Source organism: Malaya genurostris, chromosome 1 (genome assembly GCF_030247185.1).
Source record: "Malaya genurostris strain Urasoe2022 chromosome 1, Malgen_1.1, whole genome shotgun sequence".
NCBI classification, from domain to species: domain Eukaryota; kingdom Metazoa; phylum Arthropoda; class Insecta; order Diptera; family Culicidae; genus Malaya; species Malaya genurostris.
Genome location: NC_080570.1, coordinates 127,376,553 through 127,403,730, shown reverse-complemented (window position 1 = coordinate 127,403,730; position 27,178 = coordinate 127,376,553). Strand labels below are relative to the sequence as shown.

The 27,178-nt window shown below is 41.5% G+C and overlaps 1 protein-coding gene across 4 annotated transcripts in view; it reads right to left on the bottom strand.

Annotated features, from left to right (window-relative positions):
• Positions 1-717: 717 nt before the first annotated feature.
• Positions 718-27,178, bottom strand: part of LOC131425728 (uncharacterized) — a 771,700-nt gene continuing 745,239 nt past the window's right edge. For all 4 annotated transcript variants that reach the window (XM_058587827.1, XM_058587828.1, XM_058587826.1 and 1 more), the window contains 2 exons: positions 18,830-19,077; positions 718-14,074 (listed from right to left, as the gene is read on the bottom strand). In XM_058587827.1, coding sequence (XP_058443810.1) covers positions 11,883-14,074; positions 18,830-18,851 — 2,214 coding nt within the window. In that variant the 5' untranslated portion in view covers positions 18,852-19,077 and the 3' untranslated portion in view covers positions 718-11,882. The remainder of the gene's footprint in view (positions 14,075-18,829; positions 19,078-27,178) is intronic.

Sequence of the window (27,178 nt, the reverse complement as noted above, 5' to 3'; positions counted from 1 at the left end):
CCTGGTTTTTATTTCAGGTTTGCTCAAACCCCCGTTGCTAAATGCGAAATCATCACAGTTTCGTGAAAAGTGTTTGTTTGATGAAACTACCCTGGGTCAGTTTCAGTTTTCTCAAGCGAAAACGGCATTAGTAAGCAATAATTTTGATACCCAATCAAGCACGTGGTTCGAAATGACGAATCACATCGATCAAGTACTCATGTGAAATCTTCACAGAAAACAACGCGTTGCGCGCCAAAAGATTTTCTAACGATCTAGTATTCTTTCCTTCGACGGCCAAACACTTATGCAACTCGTTATGCGCCAAACACCTATCGATGATCTAGCAATCATTGGCGACTTTTTCAGTGGAAAATTCCATTGTCCACACAATATAACTTTATTGGTTTTTCCCACTTTTCCGGTAAGTTTTCCAAATTTTTTTGATGTACGAACCCGGTGGGGGTAAAAACTGATCAAACAAAAAAAAAAGCATCTCAATCCGTCCATCCGTTCTTACGTGATGCGATTACAAAGAATGATCTCTGCATTTTTATATATATAGATATATGTATATAAATATATATATATATATATATATATATATATATATATATATATATATATATATATATATATATATATATATATATATATATATATATATATATATATATATATATATATATATATATATATATATATATATATATATATATATAGATAAAAGTGATAAACTGATGCAAACAAACCTGAATTGATTGATAAAAACAGTGTTTAGATTAACTAATGAATACCAACATTCTAATGTAATATTCGAAATGTATTAGGTTTAAAGTACTATGTATTGTGGATTCTACGGCGATGAAAAACGTATTTATGGAAAAAATATGGGGAAGATGCATTCGTGTATGTTGTTTAAGACGGTCAATTTAGTCATTCAATTAAAAATGTAAATTCTCTTTTAATTGGTTTTCTCACCTATCGTGAAATTGTTCGTTCTTTGTTACACATAAAAATCTTTGGCATAAAAAAACTGAATAGTATTCAAACAAGTTCTTTTCTATATGGAACTAGAACTGGCTTGTAAGATGTTTACTAAAATATTTTGTTTGTGAAGTGCATAATCATATCAGTATATAAGTAAAAAATATTTAACTAATATCTCTTGAATTTTTGAAGCAATTATTAATACTTTTTGTCCGTGTTGAAACCTTTTGTTCAGAACTCTAGCCTTTCGTCGAACATTTGTTCTAATCATTCTCCTCACATTTCTCAACATACAATTTTTTTTGCGGACCAGTTTCATTACAACCGGAGCACAATACAAGAGGGGTAACCTACTCAGCCCCTCTTCACCAAGGAATCTGTTCCGAAACTTTCAAGAACTGATACAATCTTGGGAGGGGGGCTCGGTATCTTCCGAAGGATGAATTTACACAGCAAAGTGTAGTAAATGACACACGTCACAACGACCCTGCCTGCTGGAAGCCTGCTTCTTCTGGTCCTGGTTCTGGTCTCGAGAGTGGTAAACTTTGCAATTTCCGATTGATGAGGTTGAAGGCATGAACTTAGCAAAAGCAAAGCAGAACAAAGCGCGGGGAAGGTGGGGGGACACACAGGAAGCTAGCTGCCGGTTGCTGGAGAATGTGTGTGAGCTCGATAATCGGAGCCCTGCCTTCAGGTTGCCGGTGTTGAGTTTGGTGTGCCTTTTTCCAGTACCGATCGCTTTCACGACAAATGGATGGGTTTGTTTTGAAAATGGAAAGTTTCGGCTTGCTTCGATTGAATTGGTAAATCAATTGGAGGATTTTGTCCGTTGCCAAGCCGATCAAGCTCATTTGGGTACGGTTGGTTTATTGGGACTTAAACCGAAAGAGGTGATTGCGGATGTTATTTAACCCTCCTCTCGAACTGTTTTACTCTGAGAGTCGTTAAAAAGATTTACCGAATGTTTTGGTGAAGTTTGATATAATATTTTGCTGAACTCATCAGTTCGAACGAATATTCCAAAATCAATTGCAGACCTGTAACAACAACTATTATCGGCGTATTTTTACGATGGGCGTACTTGATTCATTATTCCGTATGAAAACATGAAATATATTTAGATTCAACAAATGTGGTTTTTTAGCGGGGTTAAGAAATTCTTTCATTTAGCGTTCGAAATTTGACTGGGGACTGGGTCTCTCGTATGTCTCGTTTCGACAAGTGTTGCTCGGAAAATGATGGGAAAAATAAGAATGCTCATCTTTTATATCGATACAGTTGTACAGCAGCAGATTATTCGTTCTATATGTTGCTGCAAAACTCGTTTAAGTTGAAAATTTTCGAATCTATTGGCAGTTAGATTATATTAGATACAATACGAGATATTCACGATCAAAAACTTACCACTCTCTCAGAGAGTAAATTTTGAAAAGGCGCTCTATAGTGAAGTATTCACGACAAAAACCGTTAATAACCGATACACCCTAACTGAACATAACTCAAAATTGAGTGACACACTTAAATTCATAACAAGTGCACGTACTCTAAACTTGAGTTACCACCTATCAACTCATTTAAGTTAAGGGACGAAATTGTCAAAATTTGAGTTCTTTGTTAATGTTTATATACAAAGTAGTTCTTCTTTCTATCAAATGGAAGACGCAAAAAAGTGATTCAAAACCGTTTCCTTTTGACTTTTTTTTGGAGTCAAAATTGAACGATTTCGATATCCTCATACTGGACATAATTGCATAATTGAAACCACCGAATTTCTATTGAAAATACATATGATTGATGATTCATGGATTCAAAAACCGGCAATGGAAAACGATGTATTCTTGCATTCTTAAATTCGATAACAACATTCTCAACGTTTACTCTAATGTATGAATGAATGCGAGAGAACTCATGGTCTGAGTAAATTTTACTCAAATCCATATTTAAATTTTCACATATTGTTCCAGTTTATGAATTTTAGCAATCGCAACTCAAACCATAAGTTATGTTCAAAGAGCGTGAAGGTGAAATTCTCTGTCGGAAACGGGTGTTGCCAGAGTTACCATATTGGCAGATTTTTCTTTAAAACCACAGATTTTTTCACCTATTTTGTCACACAGATTCTGAACACAGAACACAGATTTTATCAAAACTCACAGATTTCTACAGATTTTTGTGAATTTGTGATTAATCTGTGTTGCACAGATTTTCAATTTTATGCACAGATTTTGACAGATTTCTGAAATCGATCACAAATGAGCAGAGAAAAAACTAAGAGAAGATAACTATCCGACAAAGCGGTTGGAATTAGCGAGATTTATTTTGCTCACCAAAATGATTCCGATCAGCTATTACGTTACGGAAAACGTGCACAGATTTTGCACAGACAGTTTTTTGGATTGATCATAGATTAATAAAAATCCTGGAACAGGCACGTATCCAGAGGGGGTGGGTGGGGCTTCTCCCGAAATCGGACACTCTTATAGATTCCCTTTTATATACTAATTAATATAGAAAACTTTTTGGTTAAAGATTTTGGATGAAAAAAGGCGTATGGGTAATGTCAGCGACATAACTGGAGGTCGTAAATACGAAAACAACTGACATGTTCCTTAACACTTCCGAATATCAATTAGTTGATCAATTGTATGAATTATGCAAGCATTCCCCGTTTTCATATTTTTCGTAAAAACAAAGAAGGCTTCACTTGATCTCGATTACTGTGAATTTCACACAGCGAAAAGTGCACAAATCTAATCAAACTGTTCTAGATTTGCACTAAACTGAGGATATTTACCTTCGATTTGCGAGCAAGAAATACTAATAGTTCCTTAGAAAACTTTTAGAGCCATTTGAACGGCTGATTTTGTGTGATGCTTCCCACCGTTGTCGTCTTTTCGTTGTTTTTTCACCAATGCAAACGACTGGCAGCTGTGACGTAATCGCTCTTGTCGGAAGCGAAACTAATTTTGCAAACGACACACAATACATCTGCTCGCAGTGGCGATAGAATTCAAACTGATCCAGTTTTTGTTAAGAGGTTTCTTTTCACGTGATTTCGTTTGTAGCTTTTTTACTATTGGGCGGTCCTAACGGCTGTGGAAATAGCCGCATACAGAATTTTAATGTCGATTATTTCATTTCGGATTTGCATTTCATTGAAAGCAATTATCAGGATGCTGTACGGGATTCATTCCTGCCTTTCAGAAGGACCAAATTGTTAAACTCACTACGATATTAAGCACTGTTCGGAACATTTTTCTCGAACGATTTGTTGTACAGCAGCAGATATTTTGTTCTCTTCCTCAGAACGCGATCTGATTGGTTGGTGTTGACATGGGTCAAATAAGACAGGTTTTTCAATAGTGTACTATTGAGATACTTCAATGCTGTTGCTATACACGTTTAAGTTGAAAAATTTCGATTCTATTGGTAGTTAGATTACATAAATCCTTTCACAGATTACTGAGCTATGAGCTTTCAAAATACGAGAAAGGCAAACGCGTCTTATGAATTATCCTCTTTGATACTCGTTTATACCAAACATTCCAGAAAAGTTTAATTTTGAATTATTTGAGATTAATGCACACAACACAAATTTTATCATAAAATTGTGATCATATTTCCGATGACATGTAGCAAAAATTATGTTGATTCGTTAGATACAACAAGAGATCAAAAACTTATCACTCTCTCAGAGGGTAAATTTTGAAAAGGCACCCCATAGTAAAGTGAGTCGTATTCACAACAAAAACACATTTTTGGGAGGTAAAAAGACGAACGCGAGCGCACTTTGGAAACATGTTTGTCTATGCTGATGCAGATTTGGTTGGACTTTTCGTGTACGTTGATAATTGTTGACGAAACTTGGATCAATTATTACACGCCAGAGAAAAGGAATATTATCTGACTATATACTGAAACCGGAACGAACCTTGAAAACGGAAAATTAAACCATCGACAGTGAGTATTAGTATTCCCCATCCACATTATTCACCTAATTTGATTTCCTCGAACTATCACGATCTCCTTGCGCTTATTTGTTACAGAATATTAAGCAATCGATGTGAGCTTCATTTAGGAATGGTCGATTGCTACTTCCGGAACCTGAAAACGGAAATCACCGAAGTAAGTTTGTATGGCTGTCAACTAAAATGATTTACGAATAGAAGTTGTTTTGAGGAACGTAAAGAAGACTTTTTCTGTTTTCTCACGAGTCGAAACAAGGGAGCTACCTCGGACCACTCATGTTCGTGCTATTCATGAATGCTTTTTGCAGTGAATTTTAAGAATATATCGCAGGCCTTATGGGTTGAGTTGGTCTACAAATGGAAATGACATTATTGATGTGTATTTTCCCTAGAAGGTTCACATTCTGCACTAGTACGCAGTATTCTGGAATAAGGAGTTGCGGTTATGTGCCCTATTTTTCCGGAACCAGAAAACTACTTTGGCTGAAATTTAACCGAAATCTATAAAACTATTCCTGCGAACTTCATCCTAGTTTTTGACCGTTATTAAGAAGATTGCTTGAGATATTGATAAGTGCTTCCGGAAATTCGAATTGAAACCAACAAAATTTCCAATCTAGAAGAAGCTCTTTCTTTACATTGTCACCAGAGCTTAAAATTGTCACACATTCTCAATGAAAGAAACCATTCCGACAGTCTCATTTTCAATGTTTTACTGTCTCATTCGTAAATGACCGACACCAGAACAAACGAAGAGAGACGAAGCATTTTGTTTTCTTTTCTAAAAAATGAGATAGTATAATTGCCAACGTCACTCTTTCCTCTATGACAAGACGAAACATCTTTAGGGAGCATCAGCAGAATTTCAATTCTCATTCTTTCATCGATGTATTGAAAATCTGTGACGCTTGGCTATAAAAAGTGACTAAAATATGACAATTCGAAGTAATTCCATCCCAGAACCTCTTTGGAAACCAAAACTACTACAAATTGGAGCACCAAAATGTAAAAGTCATTGTGAAACCTTTTTCTGTCATTTTCGATTCTCAAAGCTTCGGTTGAATATCGACACTGCATACTATGGGATTTTCACAGACACCCGTAAATGGCAGAAAGAGCAAATGAAAGAAAGAACACAATTTTGAAACTACTATCTCGCTTATGTCATTGACTGGACCTGGATTTCGTTCTCATAGTTTGCAAGCGAAGCTGAGAGTGACAGTAATTTCTTGTTATTCTCGTCTATTTTTAGTCAATGAAAATGACGTTTATTAGCTCTGATTGTCACATCTGAAAACATCAAATACTCTGTAATACCGGAACTGGAAGTCGAAACCGTACTATGAGACTGTATAATATGAGAGAGTTAAATTTTTTTTTCCAAGACGCAAGAAGTATTAAAGGCGCAGGTACTAAATTAGATACATAAAGAAGTTTGTTGTTTTATTTTTGTTCTTGGTGCCTCCCGAAACAAAATCCTGGGTACGGGCCTGATCTGGCATACTTGGTCTTTACACTGATAAAAAAATTTACAATCGATTCATATGTAAACACCTAGGACAGGACCAGACAACTGGCTTCTTTTTCTAGAAAAATATCTCTCTTCTTAATCCGGTTGCTCCCTGCTGTAAATAATAAATGCCTCGCGATCACTGCTGCCAGTAGAGATAGTTATTCATTCTGAAAACTTTCTCCTCTTATAACATGCGAATATTTATCATTTCAAAACACTTAGACAAATGTTATATCGGTCAAAAATATAGCTCTGGATTCATTTTGATCAGATGTTTGTTTTGAAGAAAACGTTTAGTTGAAACAGCTTAATAAAATTTTTCTAAAACACTCAATTTTGGGTAATTGATTTTTACAGCTTTAAAAACTAAATTATTCAACATATTCTATTTGAGAAAAATAATAACATACAGAAGTATCCAAAGATTCGGTGCTATTCTCAACCAACATAATCAATATTCTCGTCCATATCACACTTCGTGATTTCAGGCTTTCTCTTTGTATCATCCAGTGATTGTTAAATGTACTCGTATACTTTCCGCATTGACAGGACTTAAAAATAAATTGAACTTAAGTCCTATTGAACCACCCTGCAGTAATATTGATTTCAACAACTTGTACTTGCTTATGTCAATTTCAACCAATCACGAGCTGGTCCGAAACTGGTCCTAGAAGTGGATTAACAATTGTCAGGTCCTGTCCTAGGTAAACACCACTTCAATTCAATATGCTTTTTCATTTCAATACACAAACAAAGCGATTTGTTTCAAGATTTCATGTACAAATTCACTAAGATACAAGATGAGATTAGTTTTCACTTAGCTTTGAGGTGTTTTTCTTTTGCTATTGAATCGAACTACATGTGTAAAACACTTCATTATCAAGTGGGAAAGGGTACAGCTCAAATGTAAGTGCAAAAAACTTGATTCGGTCAACTGTGTTTCAATTGAAATGTATATGAAAAACAATGTGTCATTCATATGAAATTCATAAAGAATCGAGAGATAACGATATATCTTATCATTTTCATGACCATTTCAGATAAATGTAACATGATTTCCACTAAATATCAACAGGTTTTACACTCATTTTATGAGTTAAGTATGTTTTCATGAATTTCATGTGTTCTACAAGTAGTGATAGTTCAAATGCTTTGCACATGATGCTAGCGTGCAAATTATTTTCAGTGTAACCGAAATTTTAACAGAATTCCGGAAAAAAATATCTGACATACATAGCCCGTTTTTCTTCTGTTCATCGGTCAACATTCCTAATTAGATTTTTATCGTGACGTCACAAATGAACAAGAATTCATCCTTGACAGTTTGGCGGTACTGTTTATAAACACGCTTAAACAAAAGCGAGGAACAAATCTCAAGCAATGATCTTTACACTTCACAACTAGCCACTTTTATTCAATAACCACCATATCGAATCGTTAACAAATGTTTTAAAATTCTATTTAGGCGATATGGACCGTAAATGCTCTCATCCAATTTGTCAACAGACAAACCAAAAAAAGTCTGTTTACAAACAGTACCGCTGAACTGTCAAAATGTGTTCATTCGATTGAGGTTATCAGTGACGGGTAACCTCACAAAATGAACTTTCTTCTGACTGCCGCCTATGTACAGTGGTCCGAAATGGGAAATTAGCGTGACAAAAATGTTTTCACTATTAAATATTAGGTTTCTGTTGTTGGTGTCTTCACAAAAGTTGTTACTAGGGTGGCCCTTATTCAGATTGAAATCTGAAATCTAACTTTCTTATTAGAACTCAAAAATGATTTCGTTGTACAATAAAGTTGTAGGAAATTTTATTTTGAGCCACTTTGCTGAAAAAAGCACCTCTCTAGCTTTTTATTTGATCGAGTTACATTAATCTTCCCGAGTAAAAGTAGGGTGGCTCCTGAAAAATCATTTATTTTATTCTAGCTTTTTGTGAAGCTTTCTATGGAAAAGTTGTCTTAGAAAGAGTTGTTGAACTAATTATTGTGCATAATTTTGCTGAACCAAGCTTTTTCATATGAGCTACCAGTGAAAAATTATGATTGTTTTTTCATCAAAAGCTAGTCAACTCTCAAATATAAATATTCATTAAATGCCAGATCGATAAAAATGTATCCTATGCGGTTCCTGAAAGGTCATAATATAAGTAAAAGTTTAAGAGAAAATTGGAAGGAACTTCAGAGAGCGCCATGCTAGAAAATTCAGCAGAATCGTGAACATCGAAGATGTTTTTGAAAGGCTTTTGGCATTGTCGTACAAGCAAAATAGGGGAAGTTCAGAAGACTTACCCTAACAAGCAAAATATTTAGTTTTAAATAATAAAATAATTCATTGTTTCATTTATTCTATACATACCAAACCGTCATCAACTGTAGTTGTATGTTTTATTCTGAACCCTCAACCAGCAGCGACGGAGAGAGCGCCTTCGTGCTGAAACTGGATTCTGGAACTGTATTCCGGAACTAATTTGAGTTTCGAAATTGCAATTCTAGAATTGAAACTGGATTCTGAGTCTGTTATTGGTTCTAAATTTAGTTCTTGAACTCAGGATCCAGTTCTTTATTCCAGACTTCTTCTATTCGGTTCTTTTTAGAACCATAATAGTACTCCTAGAGAATTATTCGGAAATTTACTTTACTGTACTCTATAAAACCCATTCTGGTAGTCATGGCGAAAAATCGTCTTCATGTTTTACAGCTTAGTTCTGGAATATGGGTTTAGAATTCAGAGTCTGCGTGCTGAACTAACTAAAATCGTCACCATTTTTTTTATTATAAAGAACTATACTGCTTATTTCATAGTATTTAAGTGCGTTTCAGAATGTTTAATGTAACTAATCTGTAATTTAGTCTAGGCGCATCGTTTAAATTTCTAGTAATGAAAATGGGGAAAGTTGCACAATTCAAACAATCGATGAACTACCAATTCGAATTCGGAAGCATAAATAAAGCGTGTCATATTCGTATTCACGACATCCAGTTATGTCTCTGACATTACACACCCGTACTTTTTGTCACGCTAATTTCCTGTTTCGGACCATCGTTCAGTGGTTTGTTTGCAGTTTAAATGTTCATTTGAGGATCATCGTTTGAATTTAAAAATTGCCAGTCGCGTCACACTAAACAGAGTTCGAACAAAATCGCTCCTTGATGCTGAAAATGCATACAGGGCAATCTTTTTAGTTCTGTTGTGTAGAACAGAATGAACTTTTTTTGACAGTCGGCGTGTATTTGTTTATAGTTTAAAAGTTCATCGGAGGTTCATCGTTTGAATGTAAAAATTGCAAGTCGCCTCAAACTGAACATATTTATACAAATATCGCTAATTTTCTCAGTTCTTTTCACTGTGGAACACGTTTTAAACACTTTCATTCTTCAATTTTTAATTTGCAGTCGCAAAAGTAATTAGGTTCTACACGATGACGACACAAATGAACTGTCGATAAACCCAATTCGCTTTTGACAGTTGCCGTGTGTGTGTTTTGTTTTGCGACTGCAAATTAGAAATTGAAAAATGATGGGTAAGTGCCTGTTAAAAACGTGTTCCACAGTGAAAAGAACTGAGAAGATTAGCGATATTTGTATAAATATGTTCAGTGTGAGGCGACTTGCAATTTTTACATTCAAACGATGAACCTCTGATGAACTTTTAAACTGTAAACAAATACACGTCGACTGTCAAAAAAAAGTTAATTCTGTTCATTTCGTGAGGTTAAGTCATGTTCGTGCAAAACTTGATACTACAACCAAAGATAAATAATAAAGACATGTTCGTGCTTATAAATATTTTTAAAAAATGTGGTTCGTTCCCGGTACCTTCTGAAATGACCGCACTAACCGCTTGGTGGAGCGCGAGATTAATTGCATTGTTATCATTTCGACCAAAGTGTGCCATAAAATCTCAATATATACAAATGAGCTAACGAATCGAAAGGGTTCTCACGGTTTGGCATTTGCATTATGAACGTGATGATGGGAACTCAGCAGTGCAACCAATTTATCACCATTGGTGCCAGTTTCACGGAGGACCGTAGATGTGCGCCAAAAACAAGATCGTGACTGTCATGTCTGGAAGTTCGTTTGTGCTACAACTTCGTTGGAACGGAAATAAATTCATTTCGATTATTTTATTATACATGAATATTACAAGCGGACTGATTGTTTAGTTCGGGTTTGGTGAATAAATCAAGGACAAAAAGTAGATTTTTAACAAAAACAAACTCATCGAAAGTCAACAGTGGCAATATCATATTTAAAAATGTTCTAGTTCCGAATCAACATCAATTACGCACCCGAGCGAAGAAAACATTTGGGATGGTTGCTGTCGGTTTCGTTCGCAAAAGGCAAATATTTTGTCACGTGTCATCCGGAAAAGTTCAATATTTGTATTTGTTTATAAGTGCGTTTGAAATTTTTTGCTGCTGCTGCTGCTTCTAACAACGAGAACCAATTCGGTCTATGGCGTGGTCTATGACTGGGCACGTCCCGTACCGTACCGATTCCCTAATTGTTTTACCGGAAACCGAGTCTGAACCGGCCGGAACCGTTCGGGGCCTGCCTGCCTGAGTACACATTTGATGAGAGTTTGATTTGAAAAGTTTTTCCTGCGCCGTTAGAGAAAAAAGTGAAGAGTTCTAAATTAATTTACGACATACACGTAGCAGGCTGTTGCCGGGATATGTTTGCATGTGTTCTTTCTATCCCTTTCCAACGGACGCGCTCTCGTTTCCGTAAATGGGTAAACATAAAATTCGATCAGGCTAGCAAAATGTTTCAACTCTTCTTCTTCTTCGTACGGCGAATTGAGTTATCGGAGGCGTGTGAGTGTTATTGAATTTGGAAGAATTTCTATTAGGGTACTTACGGCAGCCGGCAATGCGAGCAAAAACAAAATAATATTAGAAATTGCTTTTAAATTGACTCTCATCCAATCTACTACCGGTGATGGGAGAAGTTTTGTTTATGTACAGTTTTAATTGGCAAACGCTTCAGATGGGGGGCAAGTAAATTTTTCCTAGCAAGTTAAACTCTCTGATGTTTTTGATTGACTTTTTTTCTGTTTCTTTTGATTTACGTTCTATATTCTGTTGTATAAGCAGTGAATTTAGGCTATTTCTGTATTTGATTTTTTTTTACTCGTGTCGTTAGGCATTCGAACTATTTATTTGAAGAGTTTTGTTTTTGGGACCTGTCCGTTTTCTACTGTTACGATTGTGTGATAGGTGCCAGCTGCTGTCATCGTAATATCACACTTCGTGGTTTGACTTTACCACTACCTACTGTCAACCTACTGACGTCTCCCGGGAATGCGGGGGGTAGAATATATTGTAACAACCGGGGATTGGGATTCAAAATCCTTCTATGAGAGTGGACGCTGTTTTGTACTATGGCTATAGGATGTGGAAGGAAGGGAACCGGGGGGGACACTACAGCGAGACGAAATCATTACCGGTTACGAAGATGGCAGCCGTTCCTACAGCCGTCGTACCCAGATTGTTGGGACACAGCGGCCCGGTAGGAGTTGCCGGTGGATCCGGTGGCGTTGGAACCTCTCGGATCGGTTCTATCTCCTGTTTGATGAAGATACTTTCCTGCTCCAGTCGATCGCCTTCGGGAAGTGACAGCGTGGAGTTGCCACTGGCCGTGTACCTCCGGCCCATATTGTCGTACTTGAGGCAGGGGAAACTATTCTCGCACTTGTTGGCCACCTCGGCCCTGTTGAAGCGGACGTTCAGCTTGCTGGAAGAGTTGAACAGTTTGCTGCACTCCTGGCACATGGAGCTCGCGTTGCTGCCCAGGCTGGTGATTTCGCAGGAATCTTCGATGTTGGAGTAATTGACGATACTGTCTTGCAGCTGAAGTTGCTCTATCATTCCGCTGGTCGATGGGGCCGGGTGCTGCGTGGGAATGGTCGGAGGTGGTACCGCCGTCAGGGATGGTGGTTGACTGCTGCTGCTGCTGCTGCTGCCTAGTGCCGTCAATGTGGGACGATTCTTGCGAGGTAGTGTTGCATACGATGACACATTCACCGGTATTAGTTTGCCCTTGTGTCGGTTCGGAATGTTCAGCAAATCCGGATACATGTTCAAATCGGGATTGTCCAACGCGTCTTGCGTCACCGACACGGAAATGAATATGTTTCCGAAGGCCGGATTCGGTACCATCTGGGAGCAGAATTCGGGCGGCGGCGGGAACACTCCCACATTGAGCGGGAATTCGTCCCGCTTGGCGGCAATCGATTCGATGGTAATCTGCATCGGTTCCATCGCTATCGTGGAGTCGGTCTTCGTCGAAGGTGTCATCACATCGCTCGCACTGAACTCCTGCCTCTCGTTGGTGGTTATACTTAGATCCAGTAGCTTTTTCTCTTGGTCATTGAAACTAACACTACTCTTGATATTCTTCTTTCTTCGTCTGGTGCGCAACTTCCGCTTGCACAAGCAAATCACCACCGAGAGCGACAGCAACCCGAAGATCGTCCCGAAAATACCCAATATCAAACCGAAGTACCAGAAAGTCTCCGGAGTTTTGATGATCACTCGCTCTACCACTTCCGGTAAAATTAGACTATAGTTTTTACTCACGAACCCAATTCTGTTGCTGGCAGTGCACGTGTAGTAGCCCGAATCGTTGCTAGTGATATTCAGGATCGTCAAATTACTCCACAGCGTCACGTTGCCGTCGAACTTTACGACCCGTTCGTGCTCCAGTATCATATTTTCCTGATCCACCACCTTCCCGTTGAGATCCCAGGCCACCGTCGGCTCCGGGTCGCCGTAAGCTACGCATCTGTACGTAATGTTTGCTCCCAGATCTTCAATGTCATCTACATCATCCCGGTAAATTCGTACCTGGGGCATACAACCGAACTGATCGGTTTCAATCGATTCCCACGTCTGATCTTTCAGGCTGTATGGCTGCTGACACTTGAGACTTCTGCGGTTTAGCGAATTGTTCAAGTACCATCCCCGGAACTCACGCAGATGGCAGTCACAGTTCCAGGGGTTCTCCTCCAGCATCAATGTTTTAAGGTTTTTCATATGATTGAAAACGTAACGAGGCAAACTCTCAAGTTGGTTCCGGGTTAGATCCAGAAACTCCAGAAGTTCCAGGTTGGAGAAAGCCGTTTCTGCCACTGAGTTCAGCTGACACCCATGCAGGTCAATGTTCCGCAGATACGGCAGGACCGGGAACTGGTCCGACACCAACTGCTTCAAAGGATTGTCGTACAGGTTGATAATCCGCAACCGGTTGTTGCCGGAAAAGGTTTGCTTATCCAACGATTCAATTTCATTCTCACTCAGATCCACCTCGATCAGAATCTTCAGATTCTTGAATGCCTCCCGGTGGACATACTTTACGCGCGAATGTTTCAGATGAATCTTCTGCAGGTTCACCAGTCCGAGCCCGGTGAACTCCTCTCGGTTCAGATACGGGATGTTGTTGTCGTTGAGCACCAGCACCTGCAGCTCGGTCGACAGATTGGCCGGGATCGTGCCGAGACCGAGATTATTGCACAGGACCGATTTCTTGCCGCTGGACCACTTGCAGACGCAACTCGCCGGACAGCTGGCGCTCCAGTCAGCACTGAGAACCGGCGAGAGTAGCAGGAGTAGCACTGGAAAGAAGCAAGAGAGAAGATAAGTGTTAGGGAAGTTTCGCGGAGATGGAGTTGGTTGTTTTTATCACTTTGAAAATCACGATGACAGTTCGTATCAAACACTTATACCGATCGGTTCGCTTCCGCATTCCTCTCCGCGTGTGAATTTTTTCCTCAGTTAGTTCTTCGTCAACCGAAACCATTTTCGGCAAAATAGTTACATTTTCGTGCGCACCTACGGTGAACCTCGCCACAGAGTTTGAAAGTGACGCGATTCGCCACCAAAAAATATCAAATTTGGTGAGTGAAAAAGTGACCGTCCTCTAGGATCTTGTTATCTAGCCGCTTGCTCCCCGGATTCTTACAATTAGGGAACGAGATTGACAAGCAAATCCTACTCCTTAGAGCTGTGGTGCAGGAGTTCCGGTATCCCGAGAGGTCCTTTCATGATCAGGCGGAGTGTAGAGCGCGTCTTAGCCTCGGACGCCCGTAAAATCATAACTGCATCGAAAGATGCCAGAGGGTCAAGGTATGTCCTCCGAACAACCTCCAGGTGCGCCTATAATACGTTACTCGGAATGACAAGGCTTGAAAGCGGCCAGACGGTAGAAGTAATCCTCCACCCCACCCTTAACGTGGCGAGAGATTTAGTCCGCGATCTAGACACGGTGCGTAGTTCGCGGAATAACCTTCAACAAAGACGGGCCGACCTTCAACACTCCTCTCCTAGTTCTCACTTTTACCGGGTCTTCAAAACCAGACAATTTTTACATCGGTATGGTTCGAACGAGGCATACGGGCATGAGAACAAATTCTGCCCAAACAAGAGAATCTGCTTGACATTTAGTCAGAAACAAGGCAGCCCAAATGCATTCATTGCGGAGGGGAGCACAGCGCATGGTCCAGGAAGTGTGTGAACTATAAGAAGGAGGCTGAGATTGTCAAAAGAAAAACCGACAAGAGCTCCTCATTCCCTGAAGCGCGTGCCGTCATGAAAGCTAGTCAACCAGGAGATCATCAGAGCATACGTTAGGTAGCAACTCGGAGCCGAGCAAAAACCATCTTCGAAAGCAAAAGCCACAACAGCGATAACAGCAATAACAACATAACTCACAATTCAGTGGAACGTAACTATCTTGGCGAACGCCCTGAGCCAATTTCTCGTCCACCAGCCGTGAGCGCACTCCAGGAGACTAACATTGGGCACACCAGAGACATAAGTCGTTCCCTGGCTTACCAACTGTTACTCCTGGAGCGCGGCCACTGGTAACTACATCTACCAAAGTATCGGAATAGCGGTCCGAAATAACATCCCACTCCCGTAGCAGTCACAATACTGTTCCCAACCCCGTGCACCGTGGGGTCTTTTTACATTCCGAAAGAAGTCAAGGGAGTGGGAAGAAAGTTGAAGAATTTCCTACAAAAACTCCGTCTCCCTTTCTTTGGGGTTCGGCGAAATGTGACAAGTGATGTGTGAAAATCCTCCGGGCGACAGACGAATGTAACGCCATTATCCTCCCCCACGGGAGCTGGACCTTCATTAGAGGTACTGGCATATCGGCACTGGCCCGTCACTGGAGTCTCGATCGTTAATCAGCACCGGTGGTAGGCCAACGTGGAGGGACGCTAGAAGCAGTGACCATCTACCGATATGCATCCCCCTGAACAAGCGTCCTTCTCCTCGTCACGGTGGAGAAGATGGATCACACAGCGAAGAAGTACGAGGGCAGCATCGAAGCCCTAGTCGCCCCTAACTGGGACTCCTAGTTGGAGGAGCTGTAGAACACAATCTATAGGGCAGCTAAGGAACACATTAAAAGAACCCGCTTCCTGCATTTTCCCTTAATACCCAGTCCCCAGAAGTGGCCGCAGTAGTTCGTAATTGCAGGAAGGTACTCAAAGATTTCCAAAGGACCGCCTCCCTGACCACACTGCTCGAGATGCAAAGGCGCAAGATTTTCGTCGCCAAAGAAACGCCACCAGAGAAATCATAACCAAGGCAAAAGCTGTCAGCTGGAAAAGATTGCTCGACGGCAACTCTGCGGACTCCTCCACAAAAGAACTATGGCGGAAGGTCAACGACCTACGCAAAAAACGAATGTAAAACGGTTTCTCACTTGAAACTAACGGACACAGCTTACTTTGGACTCGACCGAGATTGCAGAACACCTCGAGCGGTACTTGGAGTCCCTATCGTCCCGAAGGCTGTCCTTCCAATACGTAGGCTCAAGAAACACCCTCCCGGTTCAGTACAATCCGACCAAAACGAAGTATGAAACAGACTATTCTCAGTGGAAGAGATTAAATAAGCTCTTAATTCCGCAAAAGACAAATTAGCGAGCCCGGACGATATCAATAACTATGATATGCTCCGGCATTTCCCGCGCTCTGGTCACAGTATACGACCCTTCGACCCTTTTTGAAGAGCCCAATTTACTAGGCCATAGGCAATTTGGCTCTTGACCAGGAAAAGGGGCAGGTGCCTATCTCAGGGCACTCTGCGATACAATCTTAAATCAAATCAACCAGGGACTTCACAGTAATGCACTCTGTATCAGAGATGGGCAAGTCGTTCGTGAACGTTTCGAAAAAACTAGTTCTTCTGGAAAATTGAGTGAACAAAAGTACTTTGTTGAAGTACGGCAGTTTCCTAATCTCGACCTCCGAAAAACACATGCAAAAAGTCACTGCTCTAACTATGAATTAGTTCGTTACCAACGAAATATCATTATTCGCTCTCGTGTGGTTATCGAATTCATGAAAAACGAATAAACGGCTCAGGAGAACTAGTTCTTCGAGTAGAACAGTTATGTTCTGAACGGTTCTTTGAATTGAATTGTTTGGCTCATTATTACTCCGTATTGATATTGCAAAAGCTGTTGTATGCTTCTTGTTGTAGTCTTCCGGGAAGGAATCCTTAGACAACTGGTTGACTGGGGTATAAACGTACGAACGGGAAGCTTCCTGCAAGACTTTCACCAAGGGACGAACTTCCAAGTCTGCATTGGAGGCTCCCTCTCTCAAATATCCTTCGAAAAGAACGGTGTCCCCAAGGTGTTCGGTCTTGGTAATACCCCTATTTCTAGTGGGGATGAACTCGGTTTTCAGTTGCTTACCAGCGAAAACATCATATCTTCGTCTACGCTGACGACATTGTCATCATCATTGGTGATAACTCCCGTACAGCATCTCGAATATTAACCCACCAAGTTGCGGACGCGTTGCGGTTTAACATCGATCCTAATAAATATACCCTCTGGCGTTTCTCTCGAGGAGGACACAGACTCCACAATCGCTATCGGAACGGTCCAAGCGCCATTCGTCAAATATCCAAAAATCCTCGGCATAAACTACGACCGGAAACTAAACTCGCATACCACTTTGGACAAGTTAAAAAAGATTGCGAGTCCCGACATAGTTTGGTTTGGACCATAAGCACGAGCACCCGAGGTGGAATCGGCGCCAAGGGATACTTCTAGCCCAGTCATTGATATGGAGTCGTATAGTCCACGAGATAGAGGCGATAGCTGTAAATAGGAAAAACTTAATCAAGGTACTTCTGCCTACCTACAAAAAAGCCTCAAATCTCAAATCCAAGTTCCCCAACTACAGCTGCATACGTAGAATCCAGCGTCTTCCCATCCCGCTGGTATATGGCTTGGATCATTTTCCACAGAGCCCCGGAGGTGGCTCGAAAAGACTTACAGTGAGGAAGAATGCGGAAACAACCTCCCAAAGCCGGCTTGCCTACACCGAGCTTGGATAGGAACCTGGCAACAGGTAGACTTTCCCAAAACCGATACTTCACTGGCACTCTCCATCGGAGTCAAACCTCTCCCGCTGTATCCGGAAGCAACTTTCTCCAAATCTGTGCAGACTGGTTTACGGAAATCCCTTCGTACTAAAAGGATGGGTTACGAACAATCAACGGAACAGGAATCGGTATTTGGGGACCAAACGTATCCCTAGCTTGAAGCCTCTCCCCAGAATGCTCGGTATTCTCTATGGAAGCCGCAGAGACCGAGGCTGTAATCTTCACGGACTCCCTGGCGGTCATTGGAGGTCGGAAGATCCAAACACTCCAGACTATACAGGCAATCGAGATGCACTGCAACAACCAAATCACGGGGTGTTGGAAACGAAAATGTAGATGGACTTGCGACCATGGGCAGACATGCCCCCTGATACGTACCGGAGGTCCCCATCGTGGACCTGATCACCGGCGATCATACAGTCTTCGTGTACAACCTAAAAAACGTGCAGTAAATTCATCTCTGACAACTATCGGTTGTTTGTTTCCACTGAAATGACAAGGAACACAATGGAATGATACAAGAATATGAACCTGTAAGCAAACCACTGATAGCTATCAAACGATGTTCATCCAGTTTGTTTTGTGAGGTTAAAAAACCTAATTGATAGGAAATGATTTATTATAACCAACTGAAAATAGCTCTTGGTTTCTTCTGAAAGTAACTTCATCACTAGTGTTCCGAAGTTAGTACCTAGGTCACATCACTCAAAGAACTGAGGATTATTCCCCGTCTCCGGTAGTCCCCGGTGCTACTACCGGAGTTATAAAGACAAACCAACCGCCCGGATTAGTGCCCAGCATTGTAGCCCCTTTTTCCCCCTAATCGCGGGTTCGGCGAAAAAGTTTCAGTCCAGATCCGGGAGGACGGTCGTCGTCGTCGTCGTCTTGTTCGGGATATCCGATTATAGTGAAAAGTGTCATTTCACTTTAGTAGCGAAATGAAGAAAAATAGAACTTACCTGTTAAGCAGAACGGTATCATTTTGGCGATTAAACATAGTTGAACGATAAAGTTGCAGTTGGCGTTTCCATTAAAAAGTTTCTTCGGTCTCCGGTTGGGTCCTGCTGCTGCTGCTGTTGCTGCTGGCCGCCAGTTACCGAAGGTCCACCTGCTCCCGGCTCCTTCCGTAATGCCAACGAGAAGAACACCAACACACGATCGAATGGATCGGAGCTCCGTCCCAGTTGCTGTGGCGATTCCGTCGGGTCTGTAATGGGACCGGATAGAGAAAGAGGAGAAAAAGTGTTACCATTATCGCAAAGTTTGATTCAATCGGGACCGGGGAATTATCGTGACAAAGTTAATTTTTGTTGACTGAGCCAAATTGCAACGGTTTATAACTTGATGAAGACGGTTGTTTGTTGCGGAAAGTATTGGATTGATAGAAACGGACTTTTCAGTATGTTGCTGTACGACACATTGGGGTAGCACTTGCTTGAATCTGGATGTAATTAGAGTATCTTCTTTAGTATCAATGTAAAAAATTGTAATCCCCTTTTTGGATGTTTGATTTTTTAGTGATAAGTAATGCAACTTTTAAGAAAGGATCTGTTCAAGGATCTCTTCGAGTAGAAATGTCAGTCAAATTGTAGAAATATGCATTTCCGCAAGCTTTATACTTCCAATATAACAAAAATTTTACTTGATTTTACTGTAATACGTATACTTTGACCACCCACTAAGAAAGCGATTAAATGATCGTAAAAATAATGAAAACGGTTATGTGCCCTAGCACAAAATTTGGCTAACCCCTAAATGATTAAATGATGTTGGGTGTTGAGCGTTTGTTGAACGACGGACTGAACGAAATACTCGTACAGTCTATTCGAACGGTTTGTTTTGTTTTTTTTTACCTTTTTGCCTTTCTCTATAGAAAGGTATAAGAATAGCTGAAAAAACCGACTTTCGAACGGAGCCTCGGAGACCCATAGTGTTATATACCATTCGACTCAGTACGACGAGATCGGAAAATGTCTGTGTGTGTGTATGTGTGTGTGTATGTATGTGTGTGTGTATGTGTGTGCACTTTTCGAAGATATTTGAACGCGCTCAGTTTTCTCAGAGATGGCTGAACCGATTTTAACAAACTTGGGCTCGTTTGAAAGCTACTGTCGAGCCATTGATCAAGTTCGAAGATCAAATGGTGACTTTTGGTTCCAGATATATGATGGTATAAATGACGTAACCGACAAAACACGTTGTTTTGTCGTGAATACGACTTACTTTACTATGGGGCGCCTTTTCGAAATTAGCCATATGGAAGAATGGGCAGAACTTAATCGTGAATATCTCGACTTGTATTAAAGGCAGCAACATAATTCTTTCACTATTTCATCAAAAATATGATCAGTAATTTAGTATAATATTTTGAACAGTGTGAGATAACCACAAACAACTCAAAAATCAGGTTTTCTGAAATTTTGAAAACAACGCGGAAAATTCTTTACTTTTGCTTGGGTTTTTCGCGCAAGGACGACGATTTTGAGGTAGTCAGGCACATATCTTCAACTGAACGTTATAAAAGGGGAACCGTGGTCGAAAATCGATCATTTCTTCTTGTGCGTTGGATGAAAGCAGACGTCGGGGCGAGAAGACGCATTCAAACAGCGGCATCGGAGAGCGCACCTTCTGCGTGGTTTAAAAACCTCAAACGCTCAGGTCGTAGTTCTCATTTGCCTTCCGGTCGTCAAGGCGAGAAGACGCATTAAACCAGTTTCGCATCATTTGGTACTGCGAGCGGATGTGTCGGTTTGTACACAAAGCTAGTTTCAATTCAAGCAAGAACGATTGCATCAGCTGCTGATGGTTTTTTTTTTTTTATTCAAGAATATAATGTTTAAGGCACACTGCTTAAGCTCTAAGATGCCAAGGGCTTCTACTAATTCTAATTTACGACTAACTTAAAACTAGGGTTGTATCATTGAGTAATGTCATATTTGGGTCGCAATGGTTGACTTTGGCAGATCCAGCCTTCAGCTGGTGATCGGCAGTGGCCGGTGAATTGAATATTTCATGAGAGTCTTCCATATGGCGTTGGTGAATGTTCATGTTGGCCGCATTCTTCGGTCCGTGTGGGTCCGCGGGAAACACCCCCAGGTTACGAATACCCGGCGGGTGGCCCGCATGCTGTTGGTAAGTTTCCGTGGGCGATGATGGTGTTGTTACAGAAGAAAATGAAAAAAAAAATAGCGAAGTAAATATTGCGGAAAACGGAGTAAAAAGGGGATATGGGAATGAAATGACTAAAACGACAGAGATCTAATTAGTTGACATCGAGATGGTGAAAAGACGGGGAGGGGGGAAGCGAAGGTTAGTGACAGCAAAAAGATCTTGTTAGTTCCGATGAAGATGGTGGACAGATGAGGAATCGGGATAATCGGCGGAAGTTAGTGTCGAACCTGCAGTTGAGAAATAATTCTTAGCCACAGTTGAAACAACGTCGATAAATAGGAGGAACTTTCTAAGCCAGATGTAACAGATTACACTTGTATATTAATGTGTTTGAGAAACTCGTATATCAGAAGCATATATGAGCTATCCCGACTCGCCAACACATCCCGAACCGGAACTTCAGGCGGTCTACCTCGGGCCCTGAGGGATTCCAGTAGCTTCGACCTGGCGTCACGATACTCTACGCACGACCACACGACATGCTCGATGTCCTGATAACCGTCGCCACAGGTGCAGAGCCCGTTCTCCACGATCCCGATACGCCGGAGATGTGCGTTGAATGTATAGTGATTTGACATGAGTCGTGACATAACGCGAATGAAATCACGACTCACGTTCATCCCCAAGGTTTCGTCGATACCTTAGGGATAATGGAGTGTAGCCATCGTCCCAGTTCGTCATTCGTCCATGAAGTTTGCCAACTTTCGAGAGTTTTCTGACGAGAAATACTGAAAAATTCATTGAAGCAGATTGGTCTTTCATAAATATCACCTTCTAATGCGCCCACCTTAGCCAATGAGTCTGCCTTTTCATTTCCCGGAATGGAACAATGCGAAGGGACCCAGACTAACGATATTGAATAAGACCGTTCAGATAAAGTTCTCAAGTGTTCCCGTATTTTCCCCAGAAAATAAGGGGGGTACTTTCCTGGCTTCATTGCCCGGAGAGCTTCTATTGAGCTTAGACTGTCCGTGACAATGAAGTAATGGTCTTTGGGCGAGGTTTCAAAGATCTCGAGGGTGTACTGAATAGCAGCTAATTCTGCGACGTAAACTGAAGCCGGATCACTGAGTTTGTACGAAGCGGTGATGTTTTGATTGAAGATACCGAAGCCTGTGGACTCGTTGATGTTTGATCCGTCAGTGTAAAACACCTTTTCACAGTTGACTGTTCTAAATTTATTATAAAAAATATTTGGGGCCACTTGAGGGCGCACGTGATCCGGAATTCCACGAATCTCTTCTCTCATGGAAGTATCGAAAAACACAGTAGAATCAGAAGTATCCAAGAAATGAGCACGGTTGGAAACAAACGAAGAAGGATTAATATTCTGAGCCATGTAATCAAAATACAAGGACATAAAACGGGTTTGAGAATTGAGCTCAACTAACCTTTCGAAATTTTCAATCACCAGAGGATTCAAAATGTCGCATCGAATGAGTAAACGATATGAGAGATCCCAGAACCGGTTTTTCAATGGGAGAACGCCCGCCAGCACTTCGAGGCTCATCGTATGAGTCGATTGCATGCAACCCAAGGCAATACGCAAACAACGATACTGAATTCTTTCCAGCTTGATGAAATGAGTGTTCGCCGCGGATCGGAAGCAAAAGCATCCGTATTCCATCACGGACAATATCGTTGTTTGGTACAGCCTGATCAGGTCTCCTGGATGGGCACCCCACCACGATCCGGTTATTGTACGAAGAAAGTTGATTCTTTGCTGGCATTTTTGTTTCAGATACCTAATGTGACATCCCCAGGTGCCATTGGAATCGAACCAGACCCCGAGATATTTAAATGTGAAGACCTGAGCTATGGTTTCACCCCCTAGTTGAAGCTGTAATTGTGCTGGTTCTCGCTTCCTTGAAAATACAACCAGCTCAGTTTTCTCCGTGGAGAACTCGATACCCATTTGAAGAGCCCATTATGATAAGTTGTCGAGAGTATCTTGTAATGGTCCTTGGAGATCGGCAGCTTTGGGTCCTATAATAGACACAACGCTGTCATCGGCAAGTTGTCTTAGCGTGCAAGATGTGTTGATACATTTATCGATGTCGTTTACGTAAAAATTGTATAAAAGGGGGCTTAAGCATGAGCCCTGAGGGAGACCCATGTAACTGAATCGTATTGTCGACAAATCACCATGCGCGAAATACATGTGTTTCTCTGACAATAGATTATGTAAAAAGTTGTTCAAAACTGGCGAAAGACCATGCTGATGCAGCTTCTCAGATAGGATGTTTATGGAAACTGAGTCAAAAGCCCCCTTGATGTCTAGGAAAACTGACGCCATTTGTTCCTTACGAGCAAATGCCATTTGAATTTCGGTTGAGAGCAACGCCAAACAATCGTTCGTTCCTTTGCCTCTGCGGAAACCAAATTGTGTATCTGAAAGTAAGCCATTAGTTTCGACCCAATTGTCTAGACGGAAGAGAATCATTTTTTCGAACAATTTCCGGATACAGGAAAGCATAGCAATCGGCCGATACGAATTGTGATCGGTGGCTGATTTTCCTGGTTTTTGAATGGCGATCACTTTCACTTGTCTCCAGTCATGTGGAACAATGTTGCCCTCAAGGAACTTATTGAATAAACTCAACAAGCGCCTTTTGGCGGGGTCAGGCAGATTTTTCAACAAGTTGAATTTTATTCTGTTTAATCCCGGGGCTTTATTGTTACATGACAAGAGTGCAAGTGAGAGCTCTACCATCGAAAACGGTGTTTCGTTTGTGTTTGGTGTCGAGGCGCGGGTGATCTTCTGTTCCGGAACAGAGTCTGGGCATACTTTTTTAGCGAAATCGAATATCCAGCGGTTGGAATATTCCTCGCTTTCATTCGTGGTGTTATGATTGCGCATTCGTCGGGCTGTGTTCCAAAGAGTGCTCATAGATGTTTCTTTCGTTAAGCCGTCTATAAACCGACGCCAGTAACCGCGTTTCTTAGCTCTAATCAAGTTCTTAGTTTTAACGTCTAACGCCGCGTAATTCTGGTAATTATCAGGTGTTCCATTTTTTCTGAATATTTTATACGCGGAGGCTCTCTCCGCGTTTAAATTTGTGCACTCTTTGTCCCACCACGGGTTGGGAGGACGGATGTTAGTTTTCGCGCCGGGTACACGTTTCGTCTGAGCTTGAGTCGCGGTGTCGAGAATCAAGCCAGCCAAAAACGTGTACTCTTCCTCCGGAGGAAGTTGTTGAGTTCTTTCAAGTTTCTCAGATATCGAGGTCGCATAGCTATTCCAATCAATATTTCGTGTGAGGTCGTACGAAACATTGATTGTCTTCGATGGTTTTGAGCCGCTGGTGATTGATATTACGATCGGTAGGTGATCGCTACCGTGGGGATCAGGAATTACCTCCCACGTGCAATCCAACCGTAGCGATGTCGAGCAAAGGGATAAATCCAGCGCACTTGGTCTTGCTGGTGGTGCAGGAATCCGTGTCATTTCTCCCGTATTCAAGATTGCCATATTGAAGTTGTCGCAGATATCATGGATCATAGTTGATCTGTTATCATCGTGAAGACAGCCCCATCCCGTACCGTGTGAGTTAAAGTCTCCTAAAACCAACGTCGGTGCAGGAAGGAGCTCTACGATATCACTGAGCCACCGATGCCCAACCGAGGCTCTTGGGGGAATGTAGATGGAAGCAATGCAAAGGTCCTTACCTTTGATTGTAACATGACATGCGACAACTTCAATACCTGGTATCGAGGGGAGGTTAATTCGATAAAAGGAATAGCACTTTTTGATCCCTAAAAGTACTCCTCCGTAGGGATCATCTCGATCCAGGCGAATAATGTTAAAATCGTGGGAGTTTAAGGGTATTTCAGAAGTTAACCAAGTTTCGCACAATGCAAATGCGTCACATTTCAGATTATTTACTAGAAATTTAAATGAATCTATTTTTGGGATAATACTTCTACAATTCCACTGTAAAACAGTGATTAGATCCGTGACCTCGGTGGATGATTTAGCCATCGAAAGATACAATCGCTGAAAGAAGGGGCCAATTTGCAGTCAACTGCTTCAAATATGTTTTTACTGTTGGCATGAAAGCAATTAAAATGCTTCTAAGAGGGTCTGAAATATTGAAAGTTGTAAAAATCCAGTCCACAACATCAGAAAACTTGATAAGTCCAGCACCTAGTTGGTTCTCTGGTGGATTTTTAGGGACGCTTGGGGATTTTGTAGTCCCTGGAAGTGGTGGGAATTCCATCTCGGAATTGAGCTTTCCGAGACCAGGAGCTTTTTGCTTCGGTGATTTTTCCCGATTCCCGTTAGCTGTAACTTTTCGAAGCCCTTCGGAAGACACCTTCGAACCCTTACTAGGTAGCTTATGAGAAGATTTATTCATTCTTTTCCTACAGCTATGAGGGACCGCTGAAGATGGACCTTCCAAAGGGTCGTCAGAATCGCTCTCGTCAGTCGACAAGCAGGCATATGGATTCGTTGTCTGTTTAGGAGGGGTGGCACTTTTAAGCATCTCTGCGAAGGAACGCTTGGAGTGCTCCTTTAGGGAACGCTTCATTCGATCACCTCGCAGTTTGTAAGCGGGACAATCAGAGAGGTCATGTGGACCCTCCTTACAGTAGAGACACTTTTCAGCATCCTTACCGCAAGAGCCGTCCGCATGAGCTTCCCCACAGTTAGCACAACGTGGCTTATTGCTGCAATGGGTAGCTGTATGCCCCAGTTGTTTGCAATTGGTACAATTCATTATCCGGGGTACGAATAGGCGAACAGGCAAACGAACCCGGTCCAAGAGGATGTAGTTGGGCAAAGCAGTGCCGGCGAAGGTCACACGATAAGAGTCTGATTGGGGATAAGACTTTGTTCCATCCCCTGCGATCGATACTGAATGCAATCGCTTGCAATCCAGTATCTTGACATTCTTAAGTGAGGGGTCTTTAAAACAACCCGCCCCGTACTTAAGAATATCCTCGCAAGTCAAACTCGAATCGGTGACCACACCGTCGATTTCTACTTCGCGAGCGGGCACGTAGACGCGGTACTCCTGCGTAAAGGGATCCTTTTGAACAAGCTCATTAGCCTGTTTAGAGCTGGTAAACAGGACCCTGAGCTTGTCTGGCCGTATTCTATCAATACTTTTTATAGTATTATATCGCGAAAACAGGTCTCGCGATATTTTTAAAATATTTAAATTTTTTTCTCTTGATTTGGTCCGGAAATAGACCGCGTATGGCCCGGCCGGTAGTGCGAGCCCATCAGGATAGCTCTTTATGCGGGACATTTTACAGACAAGGGAAGTCTCCATTTGAACATCGGGAGCGGGGGGGCCAGGACTTAAATTAGACATGTCGCGGAACTACTTCCGCGCAGAAACAAGTAATTCGGGGGGAAATATAATGGTCAAAAACGAAGAATCGAAGTAACGGTACTTAACTTAAGATCCAACGGGGGACACCAAGCTGGTCTTCGTCGGTCGGCGTATCGCCGCTTTGATGATGTGCAAAAAACCTCCGAGAGGAAAAAGCACACTTATTTATAATCCTCACACAATGGCCGCTTGTTTATAATCCGCACACTTGGCCTTGATCGGCGAAACAATAACCGGCTAACGGTACCGTTTCGATCCACCGCTCCCAATAAGGCACTGTTCTATTATATAATGCGAAAAAAACCTCTCAGAGGAAAAAGCACTATTGTCTATAACACAATATCGTTTCGAACGTCTGACCACTTTATCACACACACACAACTGGTTTTCAATGCTTTCGCAGTAAATCCAAATCACGTCCGTTCGCTCGGAAGGTTGAAACGGCAATGCTGCTGATGGTTTGCATTGGAGAGAAAGAAAACAAGCAACGAAAAGTGGACAACATTATATAAAATCAGCCGTTCTAACGGCTCTAAATGTTAGAAGGTAGAAATCATCAGAAATCCAAAATAATTTGATTTGCTTCGTGCACTTTTCGCTGTGCGAAAATCGTTCGAGATAAATGTTCCGAACTGTGCTAAATATCGTGGAGAATTCCACAATTTGATCCTTCTAAAAGGCAGAAATGAATCCTGTACTGTATCTTGACAGTTTCTTTTAATGAAGTATGCAAATCCGAAATGAGATAATCGACGTCAAACATCGTTGATAATTTTAGTAGTGAAAAGGGGGAAA